The following is an 18380-nucleotide window of genomic DNA, read 5'->3' as shown; positions in this document are numbered from 1 at the left end:
TCGAAGATAATTGCTGAACATATACAATATATATGTACAGTAGTACATAACGTAAACATAGTATAAAAACTTCTGTAATATTAGCACATTTGAATTCCACCAAACATTTATACACAAAACATGTAAGGAATCTACAATGCAGTACCTGAAAATCTACAGCACCCAAGTACTACATTTCCCCATGCTAACATAAAAAAACCCTGAGCTATCCACATTCAATATTTCAAACAAGACACTATTTGCTTAAATATAAACAAATATTATGAATCTATTATAAATATCTTACCAAATAATTACATCAAACCCTTCCAAGATATATGAAATACCTTAATCAACATGATTCTAATTGTTTAAGTGATAATACTGTATGTTGTTCAATTTTTAAAAAACTTTTTGAGAAAAGAACAAAAATGAAACATGATAAATGTGGAATGTAAATCATACAATATGCTCAGATTTCTTTCTCTTTTTTATTCTTTTTTCTGGGGGGATGGGGGTTTGGGGAAGGATGTTATATCAGCCAAATCCAAAATGGCAACCTGGAAACCATTCTGTTTCTTCTGATCAATTCCAAAAGTAAACGAGCACAAAGCTCAAAGGGAACTTACCGATGAAATTTGAGAGATATCCATTCAGCACTTCTTCAGAAATAGTAGTAACAATCTTTAATAGGTAAAATCCAAGGCTGTCTGTCGCCCTTTCTGTTTTTCTGATCAGTCTCAAAATTAGATGGGCACAACTAAGGACCAAAAGAAACCTATATATGAAATTTGAAAAAGATCTATCAAGCATTTTCTAGAAATAATGATAACAAACTTGCAAAGCTGAAATCACACATGGCCCTCTGTAGGTTTTTTCGTCTTTCACTGATCACTGATCCAAAATCAAATGGGCTCAATTAGAGACCAAGGGGAAGCTACATATGACATTTGAGAGAGATCCATCATGTACCTCTCATGAAAAAGCAATAACAAACTTGCAAAGTCAAAATCCAAGATGGCTCTCTTTCAGCCATTTCCTTTTTTTCTGATCAGACCCATAATCAAATGGGCACAACTCGAGACCAAGGGGAACGAAGATATGAAATTTGAGAGCGATCCATTCAGTACTTCTCAAGAAATAGCAATAACAAAATTTCAAAGTCAATATCAAAGATGGCTTCCTTTTGGTCATTTCATTTCTCTGATCAGTTCCAAAATTACATAGGCACAACTAGTGACCAAGGTGAACCTACATATGAAATCTGAGAAAGATCCATCGAGGACTTCTCAAGAAATAGTGATAACAAAAATTGTTTATGGACGGACGGACGGACGGACCACAGACATAGAGCGATCAGAATAGCCCATCATCTGATATGACATGAAAACCATCTGGTTTGGATATGAATATCAAATTCAAAATAACAGAGTATGATACATGTACCGACAAACGAGGAAGAGCTGGATGAAAACATCACCATACAAAAAATAGTAACAATTGAAACAATTACGATACAGATTAATATTTAAAAGGTTTAGCTACAGAACAGAAAGAGAAGATAATGGTGATGCTACTTGTAGATCAACTTTCATACAAATGCTGGCATTGGTAAACCATGGTCATGGAATATAATAAAGACAAGTTAGATGTTGGTACTTAAATCCAGAGGTTCTGGTCTTCAGTGACAGAAAATAACAAATAAAATCAACTTTACACAGTGTTTTGAATTCTGATGTACATGTATCTTTGTTGGGACTTAAACAATACGCATATAGAAAGATTCTAACACAGTAATGTTTTTGTTAGGTCCTTAAATTTAATGTATGAGATTGAAGTGAATAACAAAAGTTTATCCAGGAAGCAAAATGAACAGTATTGCTGAAAAACTGGCAGTATCATCACCAATATATAATCTTAAAATCTAACAAAGTGCACTAAATTTGAAACAAAACAAAAATGTCATAAGATGCTGCTTCAATGAATTAAGTCAGAAATAGAATGAGAATTTCCAATCTAACTACAATAAAATGTTGTGATAAAAGAGTACATGTTAAGAACTATGAACAAATATAAAAATATTGCTTCATGAAGATGAATATACTGAGTTAGTCATTACAATATACAGCTCCCATATCAATACAGTACCAAAGACAATCATTAAATGATTAAAACAATTCTGATATTTTAGCAGTTGAGGTTACAAAAACAACAATACTGCATAATTCATTTTCTCCACATCCCCTAATTTTTTCAGTTCGATGACTCAAATGGAACTAAGAAAAAGTTCAAAATGTTATTTTCAAGATAGCGACCATGGTGGCCATATTGGATTTTGGACCAACCCACAAAACAAGAACAAGATGTAAGATCATTTAAGTAAAGTTTAAACTGAATCCTACTTGCAAAACTAGAGAAACAATTGAAACAGGTGTTCTTAAGAAACCCATCATTGTGCAATAACAATACAAAATGGTCGATGTGGGTGCTATTTATGGTGATCTAATCTTTTCAACTAAAACAATTAGTGACAACTCCAATATATAGCTAATCAATTCAACCTAATTAATTGGTGACAATTCTATTGTTTAAATAATCATTTCAACCTAATTAACTGGTGACAATTCTATTGTATACATAATCTTTTCAACCTAATCAATTAAAGACAACTCCATTGTATAGCTAATCAACTCAACCTAATCAATTAGTGACAACTCCATTGTATAGCTAATCAACTCAACCTAATCAATTAGTGACAACTCCATTGTATAGCTAATCAATTCAACCTAATTAATTGGTGACAATTCTATTGTATACCTAATCATTTCAACCAAATCAATTTGTGACAACTCCACTGTATAGCTAATCAACTCAACTTAATCAGTATGTGACAACTCCACTGTCAAATGGAATGATCAGTTCTTGTTTCAACATGCAAAACAAAATTTTCATTTCAGAATGATCAATACTGAACTTGTTACTCAGAACTTTGAAAGATTGTATTAGTAATTACACATGAAATATTTCAGTTACAGATACTTACTACAATACAAAATACTATTTCCAATCTTATTTCCTCTAGGCATGGTCAACAAAAATAACTGTGTATGCTAGGAAAGTACAACTATCAGACCTTATACGTAAGTATATCAAGCCAATATTTTAACATGTGACACCAATACAGTTTGTTCTTAATCCAAATATTGTTCATCATCATTGTAATTCTCTGCTTGGTCCCCTTCATCCTCCTCCACAAGAGATGCCAAAGGCACATGATGGTCTTTCCTTCCTCGCTGGAATAGTATTTCTTCATCATGCTGTCGAAATGCAGATTGGAACATTGGTAAAAGTCTTGCTTTCCGACGTACAAGATCTAAAAAAAAATTACAAATGGTAATTTTTTCCATTTTCTGAATTGGAAAACAGCCACAAACACTTTCATACAGACACTTCAGACTATTTTAGTATATGTATGTCAGCCCAGTCGTAACATAAAAAAATGATGGTATTAGATTTATGATCTTTGATATCTATATTTTTTTTTGTTCGTTACCATCATAATTAACAAGAGATGTCAGAGGGATCTTGACTCCCACCATTGTTTGATCTACATATGCTCTTTGAAAGTTGGATCTTTTCCCTTCTTTTCTCTGTTTTTGCTCTTAATAATAAGACATGTGAACATTTCTTTGCAGAAACAGTGATGATAATCCAAAATGGCTATCTGGAAGCCATTTTGTTTCTTCTGATCAGTCCCAAAGTCAAACAAGCACAAGGAGAGACGAAAGGAACCATACTTATGAAATTTGAGAGATATCCATTCAGTACTTCTTAAGAAATAGCGATAACAATCTTTACTAGGCACAATCCAAGATACCTGCCTTTTGGTCTTTTTGTTTTTCTGATCAGTCCTAAACTCAAACAGGTACAACTAGGGATCAAGGAATGCATACAAATGAAATTTGAGAAGGATCCATGCTGTTCTCCAGATATAGTGATAACAAACTTTCAAAGTCAAAATCTAAGATGTCTGTCTGTCGGCCATTTTGTTTTTCTGATCAGTCCCAACCTTAGACGGACAAAACTAGGGACCAAAAATACTTATATATGAAATGTCAGAAAGATCTATACAATAGTTCTCAAAAAAAAAAAAACTGATAACAGACTTGCACCACCAAAATCAAAGATGGCCGTCTGCTGGCCATTTTGTATTCTGATCAGTCACAAAATTAGATGGGCACAACTAAGGACCAAGGTAAACCTTCATATGCAATTTCAGAAAGATACATTCTGTACTTCTCAAGAAATAGTGGAAACAAAAATTGTTTACAGATGGATGGACTTTACACGAAGAGAGAGTGATTTGAATAGTCTACCATGTGATGATGGTCGGCTAGAAATATTTTATGACACTTTTCTCAGTAATTCAACATAACTTCCATATACACATGATTTTCAACTTTCTTCACATAAAGACTAATTTCTTTCATAAATCATTACACATGCAGCTCAACAAATGCAAATTGAAAGCAATGTAATCAAAACAACACAAATTTTATGATATAAAGTGAAAATATAGTGTCAACCAAAAGAAATGGTGGACTCTCTCATGTTATAAAAGAACAAATGAATATTCATGATTTAATGACAATTATATGTCACACATTTTAATCAAATGACTGATTATGCAACATTTATCAATCTTCAACAGTTCAGTCTTGTGAATCAGTGCAAATAAATCTTACCATTTACATACATCAGATGAATCCCGTCGTGGTACTGGAAATGGACTTTGGTCTTTTGCTTTATGTTAAACATCTTTAAGTAGCAGCCAATGACAATCACAAACATCACAACGATGAAGATACTCACCATACCCCAGCTAGCATCTATATTGCTGTAACACAGTAAACATCCCATTAAAGATTTGTTTAGTTCATGTGACACATATCTACCAAAATTATACAAATTTGATTATGCCTACAGTGAACTTGTAGGAATTTATCAGTAGTTTTAGTTCTGAACAGCATTTTAAAGATAAATGAGTCGGACTCTATTCCTGAGATGAAGCAAATATATCAAGTGTCTGTTTCTTAATATTCCAATAATTATGAATAACATTTTTAAAAGAAAGAAATCTTTGATATATTCTAGTTTACAAGCAAACAGATTTTTCTGCAACACACAAAAAGAATATTTTCAAGTAATGATTTTACACAGTGTCATGTTTTCTACAATTTCTCATGGTAAAACTTACTTCTGTATTGAAATCTGATGAAAACTTGAGTTGAAATCTCTGCTAGAATTGAAGATGGACAGGTCTCGTCTATTCCTCAAAATGAATTCTTTTGAATTATTGAAAGCACTTTCATTTTTCTCCAGAGCATTAAATATATTTAATCTAATGTGTCCAAGTTTCATTTCCGATTCAAACTTGTCAAAATCTCTAACATCAAAGTCATATCCAGTGAATTCATTAATCATCTGATTATCTAAATGTAGCACCGACATTTTACAACATAAACTATCTAAATTAAAAGACAAGTAATCTTTCACAAACAACAGTTCCCTTGATGCAACATTTGAAAAAATACAACAACCATTCTTAACACAATTATTGCTCTTTGTCCGTTCTTTTCTCTTGCGTAAAACAAACTTAAATATCTCCTCTCTTGATCCTGTAATTGGGGTAGATATATTAAATGGCTTTATCAACCATGGCTCCAGCTCTGGACAGTATCCTTTCCATACATCAGTAAAGGTTCCATTTTGTAATCCAATTGGTTTGATGGTATAATACCTGAGCTGACTGTTAAAGTATCTATGTGTCCTGTCAACACTATTTTCGTACAAGTAGTTCCATTTCCTTCTCTTGGTAAAATTATCTTCTTTTTCCCCATCTTTATGGGAAGGCTTTTTATTGGAATACTGAAACATAATGTGATAGTCCACATCAATGAATAAACTTTCTAGTAAGGTAACATTCAAAAGGTAGCTAATTCATACTCATCAATATTCAACATGTTATGACCATTTCATTTTGCAAGTGAGATAGTTAGTGGTCTTACACAGGGACAATATAGGTGACTTCAATCTGCCTTAGGTTCATCACTGTCTGTGTGACATAAAACACCACGCTCTAACCTTACCCATTTTAAACTGCATACTGATATGTATCTGTCCCAAAATATATATATGAAAATGAAATAACACCAAACCACATGGACTAGCCTTGTCTGTCAGTATATCTATTACATGTGTAAAGTGAGCATATTAACAAACAAGGCTAATATATGGGACTCTTGTCATAACAGATCTAGTAATGAGCAAAATTTGCAACAATAAGATTCCTTCCTAGGGTTAACTATTTGAATCTTATTTTCCTGACTTTCGTGTGCTGAGATAAACAAAAAGGCATCAAAGCAATTGCATTATATATCAGTGTGTCACACTTTCTATAACATGTATATAGTAAGAGTATTAATAGACAAGGTTAGTACATATGATCACATCTTTACTATAAATGGTCCCTCAACGGGCAATGGGACCTGTTACATTATACTTCTTCTGTTACAGTAACTGTTGTGCCAGTGACCAACTCGACATATATATGTAAATTTCACATGTTGACATGTTGGAAAAAATGTATTACAGAAACACATGATACATGTAGAGACCTGTACATATGTAGTCAAAATCATATTGCAGCCAGTTAGATAATGTTATGTGTTTGTATTGCAGACAAAGGGATAATGTGGAATTCACTGATAATGTGTAGTGCAAAGAAATGAAAGAAGTAGGAAGCAGAGCTGACCCTTGCATCTAATGATGTTTATTAAAGAGCATGTTTGATTGGTTTGACACCTCTGTGAAATTGTGTAAACATAAAATGCAGTGGTTTAACGCATAAAAGGATCACGAGTGTTCTCGCCGAGGAAATTTAGAGAAAACTGCAGTCGTCAATTGTTTATACTTTGCTATGATATGGATTCACACCTCCTCCTGTAGTTCTAACAGGATTGTATATGTCCATAGCTAAGTTTTTTATCGGTACCATTTTCAATTGTCATGTAGAGAGATGTATGCATGATAAGTACAAAATCTTTAAAATATATTTGTCTATATATGTATCTTAAATTTAACTTGGGGTTTTACATATTTAAATGAAATACATATACATTATGCATTACGGCATATTTATATATCTAGTTTGTATTCAAGTAAAACCATGAAATGAATGCACTATTACCTGAATTAGCAGTTCACTTAACTTATCAACACTGGCAGAACTTGACGTTTCAGTTTCACTTTGATTGTAGGTTGCTTTGACTAGCTGCAAGGAGCTTTGGCAAACGAATAAAATTGCAAGAACTTTGCTGAGGATATTCCCTTGTGTAATTATTAATGTAACTGCTTTCGTGGAAATCATTATTTACATAAATGCGACCTTCATCCATGATTTCCATGGGCTATCTTTCAAATGACTTCAGGCTAGCTACTTCAGAGGAAGCAATTACGTGTCTCAAGGGGAAACAACTCTGATTTATTATTGTAAACCGGAAGTTGAAATATGAAGAGTTCCATAACCATGGAAAACAAAACGAAAGGTTTATAAAGGGAGAGGTGAAAATATGTGTTGAACTAATATATTTTGTATTCTAAACATTTACAATGGGACGAGACCGGTGACAAAGAACACTCAAGAAAAGCCATACATGTGAGTGGCAATCTTCACTAAAATATAGTGACAAATTTATGATTTCTTGTTAGATAATCATGTATCAGTCGAGTGATGCCAGAAGTGAAAAAAGGGGTGTGTAAAAAAGAACTTCAATAATCATCGATAGATATGTTATATTTACCGTTGTTTATAATTACATCTTAACGCAATCCTCGATTTGGCATGCGGAAATATTGACTGAGACTGAATTGCAATTGTATCCGTGTATTTAACAATTTAACATGTCCACACTATTTAGCAATGATATAAATTGTTTTGCAATATTGTGATTGTGAGGTTTTGCTTGTCCAACTAAGTCGTTCTCTCGCTGGTCACACTGTGACACATAAACACCAAACACGGGTTTCAATAACTTCGCAAGATATGCAGATGTAAGTTTATTGTTATCCTGCAATCGTATGTCAATGAATTCCAAATGGCCAGCTTAAGTCATGGGATCCTCTGTGCTTTTTATTCGTTTACAATGTTCCCTGTCCTCCTTTACAACATGATCAACTTGTTAACAGTCTGTTGACTTAGATGCTCAATGTCAATTTCAGAAGTTATTCAGACAATCTTGCACTTGGTTAAGTTCACTCCTATGTGAAGATATAACACTCTTTCAAAAGTTGAGATAGCCTCAATTTATTTGTCAACTTGGTGTCCATGATGAGAATGACAATTTTAATTTTAATGCTGATACAGAAACCTTGATATGTGTATCACATAGTTAAACATCTAGTAGATGACATGCTGCCTTACACTGATAATGGTTAGTATAATAGCTGAGCCCACCCTCACTTCATCACCACTACCAATATGCAGTCATTTGATTATGCTGATTATAGATAGGAGCAGCAGATTAACGTGCAACTCTAAAATGATTAAGATTTTGATTTATATGTAATATCATCGTCTTAACAATTTATCCCCAGTGATTTGACACATTATTAAGGAAGAAAAAAGTGAGTTTACCTGGACAAAGTTTAATTAAACTTATGTTGTATATTTCAGCAAACATCCATACAACTTTCATGTGACTTGATTCATGTAAAAACTCATTTTGTCTATGATATTCACATGATATGTAAGATTCTGTCATATTGTTTCTTTTCGAAAATTTTTTTTTTTTTTTGGCTATTTATTGATATTTAGGATTCACTTTCTCTATAGTATTTGACTGCTTAAAACTACTTAGACATTAAAGCTACATATTCATTATACCTGTATTTGATTGTAGATTTTCAACAATTTGGTATAAACTTCAAACTATTTCACATGGGAATACAAATATATAAACTTAACTACCTTTTTTATACTACTATCAATGAAGAGTAATTATTTAACAGAATTTCATATACAATTTACTGATGTATCACACTAAGACAAAACATATTAAATCACATTTGCAAGCATTTGGAAGTAAATAAATGAATAAAAAGACACAATTGGAAAATTTATTTAAATTTCTTCTTTAATAGTTTCATGTTCAATTGATAGAACTTAAAATTCATTACAAAATCAGATAAAGACAATGGATATATTTTTATAATGAAGAACCACAAAGCACAAAGAGCTACATGACTTTGTGTAATATACAAGTAGTTTAACTTTTCAAAGTAATTTTTTTATTAGTATAAGAGAAAATAAGGCAGGTGAAGGAATGATGACAGAAAACACAGGTGAGGTGGTCCTCATGTAAAAATCATTGACTAGCCCATTCATTTACAATGGAAATTCTGGTTTCACCTATTCAGGCCCAAGTGCACTACTAGTTTACCTGCGTTTTATTTTCTGATGAAATTCTAATCTCAACATCATGCATTGCTAGTGCTTTAAGTGTAAAGGTTAGCCTATAAACTCAACTATACACCAGTAAGGAGTAAAGGACATGAAGACTGTCATTTTGAAAATGGTTTTCAAGTCTGGCAGTAGCAAATTGTAATATGTAGACGGAAATAAGGTCAAATGATAATGTCCATTCAAAGGATAATGTTCTGGACTTCAGCAATGTGTCTCAGAATATTTAACCTTCTATAATTTATTTTACAGTAGGTAAAAAGAAAATGGGGTCAAAACCAAGCACTCCTAAAGCCAAACAAAATGCAAAAGCATCAACTGTAGATGCGAAGAAATCTAAAGAAAAACATGCGAAAGATGATGATAACCAACTCAAAACATCCAGCAATAGTCCAAAGGATGTGATGATCAGCTACAGCCACCAGGACAAGGAAATGATGGCAAAGCTCAGAGGTAACCATTTCTAGACATATAAAGGATTACATGGAATTCCAATTGAAAAAAATGACTTCATTAATTTTAAAACCTTTTAAGATTCATTAGATAAATAATTTGATGATGGTGTGTATGATTCTTGAACTGTTGTTTCAGATAAACAGAATTGCATTCTTTTCTTTTCATAGAGAGTCTGGAGGATAATGACATCACGGTTTGGGTTGATGTTGTTGGGTTGCAAGCTGGCGTAGATTTCCTCGGCAAAATTGGACAAGCTATTCTTAATGCCAAAGTAAGCATGTGTATAATCAATGGAGAATTCTGTAAAGATTTATATTACTTCTCTGTAAAACCAAAATTAATTTTAATATATCCATTTAAAAGTATTTTTAATATTCAATATACATTCCAACAGTTAAAGACTGTTAAGGTGTTTTGGCCTTGTATTATAAGCCATGCATTAGGAACACAAATCAAAATGACTTTATCACTGTGAATTCAGAGCATACAGTTGCAAAATTTCAATTATAAAGTATGTTTGGTTTAGAAAATACATTCACTGACTTATCAGTTTATGTGTACTATCAGACTGAATATGTGTATTGAAATATTCCACCTGTCTTTTTATTTAAAAACTTGTATAAAGTTCAATGATTAACCATATGGATCTGACATGTTTTCTTTACATACCACACAGCTATTTATATCACTGCTGAGCACCTCCACGGTTAAGTCAAAGTACTGTCAGGACGAGATTGCTCTGGCCTATATATCCCAGAAACCAATATTTCCATTCGCCATCAATACACAACAAGAGATATACGACTGTATGGGCACAGGAATGTGAGTAATATTATGTCGCTGTATGATCTGGCAATAAGCCAGTGTATTTCTGGTAACAAGCCTGCATACTTTAAGTAGAACTGCTTAATATCACTACCCAGTAATATGCCTGTACCACTATGAGTTGAAAGTGAGCACAGATAACGACTGCATCTGATATACACTGTATTCTGTTACTTTTGAGAATGACAAAATTGATCACTTGCTAATTACACAGCTGAAGTAAATATACCAGGTAACATGATACATTTAAAGAGATATGTATAAATATATATAAAGTAATGCTATATCTTATAAACAAGCATGGACAATGATTGGGGATAAATGCTTGAGAAAGAAAGTCCAGAGCAGTATATTGTATAGCATTCAATATGACCAAAAAAGTTAAAGTTGGATTCATTTGGTCAAATCATGAATCAGCCCATCATTCCAACATTCTACAGATCTAATATAAGTACACTAGGCCTTATGGTTCTTGCAAAGAAGTTGTCAGAAGATTTTAAGACATTTGACCCATTTCACCTTATGTGATAGTTTTTATTCAAATGGCTACATCAAACATATCATATCATATATATTTATTTATGAAATACATCGTATCTTTTGTTATAAACACGCACTCATTCTGTGTTGAATATTCACTATGAGAAATTCATGCAAGTCTGCATTTTTATTTTAATCAACATGTATTTTATTGAGTAAAAGACACTAAGAAACTTGTACAGATTCCTCAAAGGCAGCAGTCTTTATATAATAACATGATACATGTTGGAATAATTTTTTAATATTCAGTGGAGAAGTAAAAGATTAATTTAATATCACAAATGTGTTGCCAGTGTCAGGGATGATAAGTGAATCTTTATTTCACACTGTAATTATTGTAATCATGAAAAATCAGATTTCAGGTGGACAATGTGAAATATGATTGCACAAACTTCCTTGTAATTTTTCAATTTGCTTTATTTTCAAATCCTAGGAAATTACAACTTTCCGGCATTGAGTGGACATTTGCTCTCAAACCTGAAACATTTGAGAATGATTTTGCAGAGTTACTATCTCGATTGAAAGCAGAGCTAGAGGCACAAAAATCAGGTAAATCATGTCAGTACTTTGACAGAAGTTTAAATTCATCAAGGTTTCGATTAATTACTGTGCTGTCACCGAAATCAAAACAATAAGCCTCTCAGATTCTGTGGTGCAATGTCTGTCATCCCTCAATCTGTCATCATATGGCAATGTCTGTCATCCATCAATCCATCATCATATGGCAATGTCTGTCATCCATCATCATATGGCAATGTCTGTCATCCATCATCATATGGCAATGTCTGTCATCCACCAATTTATAATCAGATGGCAATGTCCATCGTTCTGTAATCTATCATCAGATGGCAATGTCTGCCTTGCCATGTCTGCCATCCTTCATTAATTCTATAGTGCAGTTTTATACAAGTATTTGTAGATGGCAGAAGTGCAATTTTTAATCTGACCTCCTCATTTGTATGTTTGGGTCATCTTGTGTGTTTATCCTCACATTGTTTACTTTGCCTGTAAGTGATCAGTCAAAAGCTGTAATTGTAATTCTTCAGCTCTGGAAAACTCAAAATTTGTTGGATTTTGTTAGATACAATGATTGACGCCTCTAGCGGTGTGCTAAAAAGTTTCTTAATAGGAAGTACAATATCCCAGGAGTCAAATTTTCAAAAAACATGGTTTGAAAAGATACAGAGTACTTTGTTTAGTTGGTTTATAGCCCATAAACAAACAGGGTCATTGCAAAGGAGGGCTACCTCATAGTAGCTGGTTATGTACCTCACAGAATATCATGCAGGAGATCCACAGCATACTAAACAAAGCAAAAAGGGTTAAGTGTACAAAACCAGATCCCAAGATGGATTCATAATGTAATATCCCTGAGAATCACAGAATGCCTGGTGCATCGGATATCTTCACCAAAGGTTACACTTCATCAGTCAAATGCTGGACAAAGCTAAATCGACATCCTTACCATTAGGTCGGGAGAGACAATATTGTACACTAATTGGGGCTTAATGTGATCAGTATGGGATTTGATTGATAAATAGTTTTGTTGCCATCAATAAATGCATATAGTCACTAATGTTGGTGATTTCTGGGCACTTGATCCAATTTCTTCTGTCACTGCCTGCATTAAATGGAAAAGTTTAGCAGCGTGGGCTATGATCTAACTCCAGTTCCTCTACAGGCATTACCTCAATGCTTCTATAGCAGATGGCTTATAATACCAATCTGATTGAGCCCTGACTGCATGCCCGTCTTTAAGACTAAACTTTGATGATATAAGATCTAAAAAGGTTATTTCTAATCTTGATCTCCATCATTGATATAACTATGATCTTGAAGGCAGAGTTTTTGAATAATGGTTTTGTTTAAAATGTCTTAATAAAGCCTTAGATAGAAAAGTTTAAACAATTAAGGAAACAGGATTTCAAAAATCTTTACCTAACAAAACTCATGGGATTCATTTTGGTTCATAGTCATACTAAATCATGGAAGTCATACAACTCTATAACTACATGTCATATGGTTTTAAAAAAAACCATGAAATATCATTATTGCGGAATAAATTTTATGATAAATGTATTTCTAGCCTGTGCAAGACCTATTTAATAAACTATTACAACATCTTCATTCTTATCAGCATTTTTCCAACGTAAGTACAAAACAGTACTCCTCACTGTAAAATTTCAGAGTACCGGTACATTTAAATGTACTCTGATTTTAGAGTGATGAGTACAGTATAGTGTAGATTGACTGCATGTCATATTATTTTAAAAAGTGTTTTTTTAAATTAAATTAAGAAATTATTGTACTACATTTTCACACTTATTATTTTAGATGAGAAGTCAGATGTCAGTGAGAAACGTATGCTTACTCGTCATACAAGTAAAAGCAAAAAGAAAAAGGATCCAAGGACTCAGGAACTTTCTGAAGAATTCTGGAAAAAACATTTTGATAAAGAGGAAGTGGTAGAATGGGAAAGGTTGGTGTAGAAAAATCAGGACAGAAATCCATGATGACTGCAAATGATTGATAGATGCAAACCTATGTGATATTTATCTTCCAAGTTAAATAATTTTGAAATATAAAATACATATTCATAAATAATTTTTTGTTTTTATATCATTGCATATCTTTGTTTAAATGGTACAATATTTGTGAGTTTTTTTTTTCGTTTTTGAGACAATGCACAATGTGTGTAATTTTTTTTCCCTAGGTTCAAGAAGGATTTTTCAAAGTATTTCCATGCTGAGATGGAATACCTTTTCACTGAAGACAAGGAAAAAGGTTTTCTATGGGCAAACTTGAAAGAGGAGGTAGAACTACTGAATGATGAAAACTCGGTAGATATGTTACCAAAGAAAAACCTCATTGGTAGGTACCACATGTAACTGTCCATTATGTTAATATTGACCTACTTGTAAATGATTAATATCTAATAATGGTGGAGCCAATAATTTGTCATTTGCAGTTACTCTAATAATTTAAGTTACTCCTCAGTAAAAACAATATACAAAAATCAATTCTATCAGATGTGTCAGTTCTGGAAATGATGCCTAAAATAAACTCCCTCTGTTTGTGCTGTAAATAAGAGTTACTTATCTCTTACTTAAGTATTTACTTTTTCATTTGGTAACCATGAAAGTCTGTTGACCTCTTGTCTTGTTTAGGTAGAAAATGCATTTTTAGGCATTCTACCAACTTTTTCATTTCATGAAACATTTGAAACAAGAACATGTACAAGTTTTAGTTTTGAGTTGATGTGATGGATTTTCTTGCAGATTTTACAGTTCGATATGGAGATACGTTATCCCTGTGGGAGAGTGTTGAGGAATTTGGCAAGGAGATGTTTGCAATGCAAGAGGTTTTTGGAATGGACTCCTCTGTTAGAGTGCAAGCTATTGAACATTTAGGTAAACTCTCTTTGAACATATATTCCTATCAGTTAAAATTCATTGAAATGATATTCTTTTGTACAGTAAATTATGAGATTTTAATCAAGCGTTCAACTCATGACTTTTTATGTGTTCAAGCACCTCTTTCCTTCAGAACTTTACCAACAATTTCTCCTTAAATTTAATAGAAATTTTGTTCAAATTCCTCTCTGAATATCTTGTAATGTATCCATCGATCGTAAAACCCAGAAATACAAATACTTCATACTTCAAGTCAGGGGGTGAATTATTATAGAACAATGATATGGTCACCTATTTAGTCATACAGAACAGCAGTATATATGGATGGGCTTATTACCAGGCAGGTTATTGATTGATAAGTAAGCTCAACTGTATCTATTAGAGTGAAGAAGAAAAAAAATCAGTTTGACTTTACATTCCCATCTCCAACTTTCTTTTTTAATTGTAGTTTATGGTTTGGCCCACTCTGTCTATGGGAGGCTTAATATGGTACTTGGTTGCTTTTTTAGTATATCAAATACAGAAGAATATTTTTTTTAGTTTAGTTTGGACAGGGCAGTAAGTGGTAGAACCTTCAGACAATAAAGTCACCAATAAGATTGGTAAAAATCATAATAATGGGAACTGGACTTTGAATATTGAATCATCTGTGACATGTAAGTGTCATATATTGGGATGCTGGAATGAGAATCCTTCTGTACGATTATTGCAGACAAAATGAACCATTTTGTTTTATTTTAACAGGGCAGTTCCAAAGTCCTCGGGTGATTGAGTCCCTCCGTGACTTGTTGTACAATGAAGACCCCAATGTCCGAGCTGTGGCCAGTGTCTCATTGGCAAAGACTGGTAACTCTGAAAAGTTAACAATCAAACGATTGATGAAAGCTCTCAATGACAAAGATCGCCTGGTGAGGGAGGCTGGGTGTCTCGCTCTGGGCCACATCAAAGCTAAGGAGGCTATACCAGCTCTACTTCGCTTATGGTAGGTAGATTTTGAGGTCTGAATTTACGTTTTTCAGATTTACAAAAGTGTTGTATTGAAAAAATTATATTATCAAAGGTAAAAAGTTAAGGCTTGTAAGGATTGTCATTCGTGAGGGTTAATAATTTAGTCGTCGCTACTGTGCTTTATATATACCTTTGTTTTTACCTTTCAACTAAATTTAGATCACTTTTTTGTCAAACAGCAGTTATCATGAATCAAACAATTGTACACACCCTCCTTTAAAAACCTGCTATTACCCTAATATACCAAGTTAGAAAGAACCAGCTTAATTATATATCACTAGTATTTCTTTTACTTCATTGGTTTTGAGAAATCAAAAAATGTATTACCATATAACACCTCTCTGAGAAAATGGTAGATATACTGACTTTGCATACTTAAGTTGAAATCAACTCAGTTGTTGAGATGTCAGTACAAGATTTTGCAAGAAACACACAAAGGATTGGCAGACAGAAAGACAGATGGACAGACTGACAATAGAATTTTTCCAAGACTTCATTGTTTGAAATATCCCTATTTCTGACTGATCGTTTTATCTGTAACTCTATATTTCAGGAGGAATGACTTCATCTCACATGTACGAGAGGCAGCTCAAGCAGCCCTTGAATTGATAGGAGGAGATGAAGTAGAACAGGCCATGCATATTACTAAGGTCTTGGCAGATGAGATCAGACTTCTTACTCTGGAAAACTAGGCTGAATACTATTGTGGCACCTGCAAATGACCATTATAGGGCTCAGATACTCAAAGAACATTCCTAAAAAGAATCATAGCATATATTTATTTACTTTTGTTATAAAATATACAAAAATCAAACATATTTGTAATCTCACCAGGATATTTGTTTGTGTTTAATAGTTGAGTACTGTATATAACAATCACCATATATCTTCTTGCCTATGTAAGTAAATTGTATATAGATATATACATATAATCAGATGATCATTATGCCTGTGTATGTATAAATTTTCTACTGTCATAATCAACATTATAAAGTCACAAGTTAAATTATTTCAGTTGATATCCTTCAGATTTGTTGAACCAGGGATATACCTAATTCCCATGTTGTGCATCCGTCCAACTGAATGATTACAAGGCAGAATATTCCTTGCATGAAGGAGATTAGAATAATGATGTGTGTTGAAATGTGTTATTCCAGAAATAAATCATTGTGACATTTACTCATTTATTGGCATGTGGTTTAAATTTAAGAAAAACTGAAGTCTGAATTCTATACAGTCTTTCCATAAAGCAGATGGATTATATACTTATATTTGCACTCAAAAAAACAAAGCAGGAAAGAAAATACAAAATTCTTTCCAAGTCAGAAAAAAATCAAAAATTTCTCCAGAGCTAAGTTATCACTAATCTGTCTTCCATATCACATCTGACTAATTTTGTTACATTCCTTGCAAAGACTTTAAGATACGTTTAAGTTTGGAGACCTCGAAATGGCATATTTGCCCTATTTGGATAATGACAGTTGGGCAATGAAATTGTATTTCTCTTGAACTTCAATGTTTTGAATATTGTGTTGTGTAAAGAAGCCAAATTTTGCATCTAGAAATTTTCACAGAGTAAGTCAGAGGACAGTCACTTTATTCTTGTATTGGTCACACAATGATGGAGTTTGTGACCAGTATTTTTTTCTTTTTTTTTAAGGTAGGGTGCAGAAAATAAAAAAATTGTGATCTCTGTGTACTATTATCTCGTACCATTCATGTAAGGAGATGTAGAACCAATGCTGTCATGTCCTCTATGGTGGATATTTTCTCAAAGGAACCCTATCTCGATACAAATACCAATCAGAGTACATCAATCTACCACCCGCCACATCAAATCTTAAATATGGTCATAAAAAATTTAGTTGATTAAGTCAGTTAACTTGAATTCCTATGCCATGACTAAGTGGTTGTGGTAATTTTGTGATGGGGATATTGCACATTTGTCAAATCTCTACTTCAGGTCTTATTTAGTTACCTGGTAACACATATATCAACACAACATATCATATAACTTAATTATAATCTTATTAGCCCACCCTCTGATTTTGAGCTAATGACCTGTGTTGCTGCCCTAGTCTTTTTCCATATAAATATGGTTATTTCTGATCCATAAGTACTTGCTTTTGAATTTACTTAAATTTTCATTCAATAAAGACTGAAATAATACATTACTATTTGTACATATATATCTTCAATTGTTAGAATTAATATGTCGCAAGCATATCCAAATAGCATTCAGGTCAATACCAGCCAATATATTGGCTTTGCTCATTTCGAGGTATGTGGAACTGCCCTGTATTTATTGCATAATGGTTAAATATCAAAACTTTATTGTACATACATGAATTTCAAAATCTTTGAATGTTTTATTTGTGGATATATATCATATACCTTTGTTGATCTTTAATTACTCATCTTTATACAGAGATTTTTATACAAACTCTTTAAATGTTGTCTTCTGTTTTTCAAGACTTTCGCTTGTGTGATTTGATCTGATATTTTAGCCAACAACTTGTTATTTTCCTACAATTGCTGAAATTGATATTAATGTTATAATGAATCTCTATAGTATGTTTTTATATACACATACTTTGACAGTTGATTGTCTGTTTAAAAAATTACTGATGTAAAAAATC

At 32.8% G+C, this 18380-nt stretch overlaps 2 protein-coding genes across 2 annotated transcripts; one reads left to right on the top strand and one right to left on the bottom strand.

Annotated features, from left to right (window-relative positions):
- Positions 1–3025: 3025 nt before the first annotated feature.
- On the bottom strand, positions 3026–7408 carry LOC132544160 (uncharacterized). Its single transcript, XM_060207733.1, has 4 exons — positions 7229–7408; positions 5237–5907; positions 4725–4876; positions 3026–3352 (listed from the first exon to the last, which is right to left on the bottom strand). Exons 1-4 carry the CDS (start codon positions 7406–7408, stop codon positions 3171–3173), a joined length of 1185 nt encoding a protein of 394 aa, XP_060063716.1. The 3' UTR covers positions 3026–3170.
- A 231-nt stretch (positions 7409–7639) lies between these two features.
- LOC132544218 (uncharacterized) lies at positions 7640–16433 on the top strand. The gene is made up of 10 exons (XM_060207791.1): positions 7640–7696; positions 9752–9952; positions 10123–10226; positions 10632–10777; positions 11754–11869; positions 13655–13799; positions 14034–14191; positions 14599–14730; positions 15478–15715; positions 16295–16433. Exons 2-10 carry the CDS (start codon positions 9766–9768, stop codon positions 16431–16433), a joined length of 1365 nt encoding a protein of 454 aa, XP_060063774.1. The 5' UTR covers positions 7640–7696; positions 9752–9765.
- The last annotated feature ends 1947 nt before the right edge of the window (positions 16434–18380 follow it).

This window comes from Ylistrum balloti, unplaced genomic scaffold (assembly GCF_031769215.1).
Source record: "Ylistrum balloti isolate Yb309-2 unplaced genomic scaffold, AGI_CSIRO_Ybal_v1 Utg369782, whole genome shotgun sequence".
NCBI classification, from domain to species: Eukaryota; Metazoa; Mollusca; class Bivalvia; order Pectinida; family Pectinidae; genus Ylistrum; species Ylistrum balloti.
This window is presented reverse-complemented; position numbering and strand designations above follow the sequence as displayed.

Coding starts and splice junctions, on each gene's coding strand:
- LOC132544160 (XM_060207733.1), bottom strand. CDS start 7,408: ATGATTTCCACGAAAGCAGTTACATTAATAATTACACAAGGGAATATC. Junction 4,877..5,236: donor CATCAGATTTCAATACAGAA/GTAAGTTTTACC, acceptor ACTGTGTTACAG/CAATATAGATGCTAGCTGGG. Junction 3,353..4,724: donor TCATCTGATGTATGTAAATG/GTAAGATTTATT, acceptor ATTTTTTTTTAG/ATCTTGTACGTCGGAAAGCA.
- LOC132544218 (XM_060207791.1), top strand. CDS start 9,766: ATGGGGTCAAAACCAAGCACTCCTAAAGCCAAACAAAATGCAAAAGCA. Junction 9,953..10,122: donor AATGATGGCAAAGCTCAGAG/GTAACCATTTCT, acceptor TTCTTTTCATAG/AGAGTCTGGAGGATAATGAC. Junction 14,731..15,477: donor GCAAGCTATTGAACATTTAG/GTAAACTCTCTT, acceptor TTATTTTAACAG/GGCAGTTCCAAAGTCCTCGG.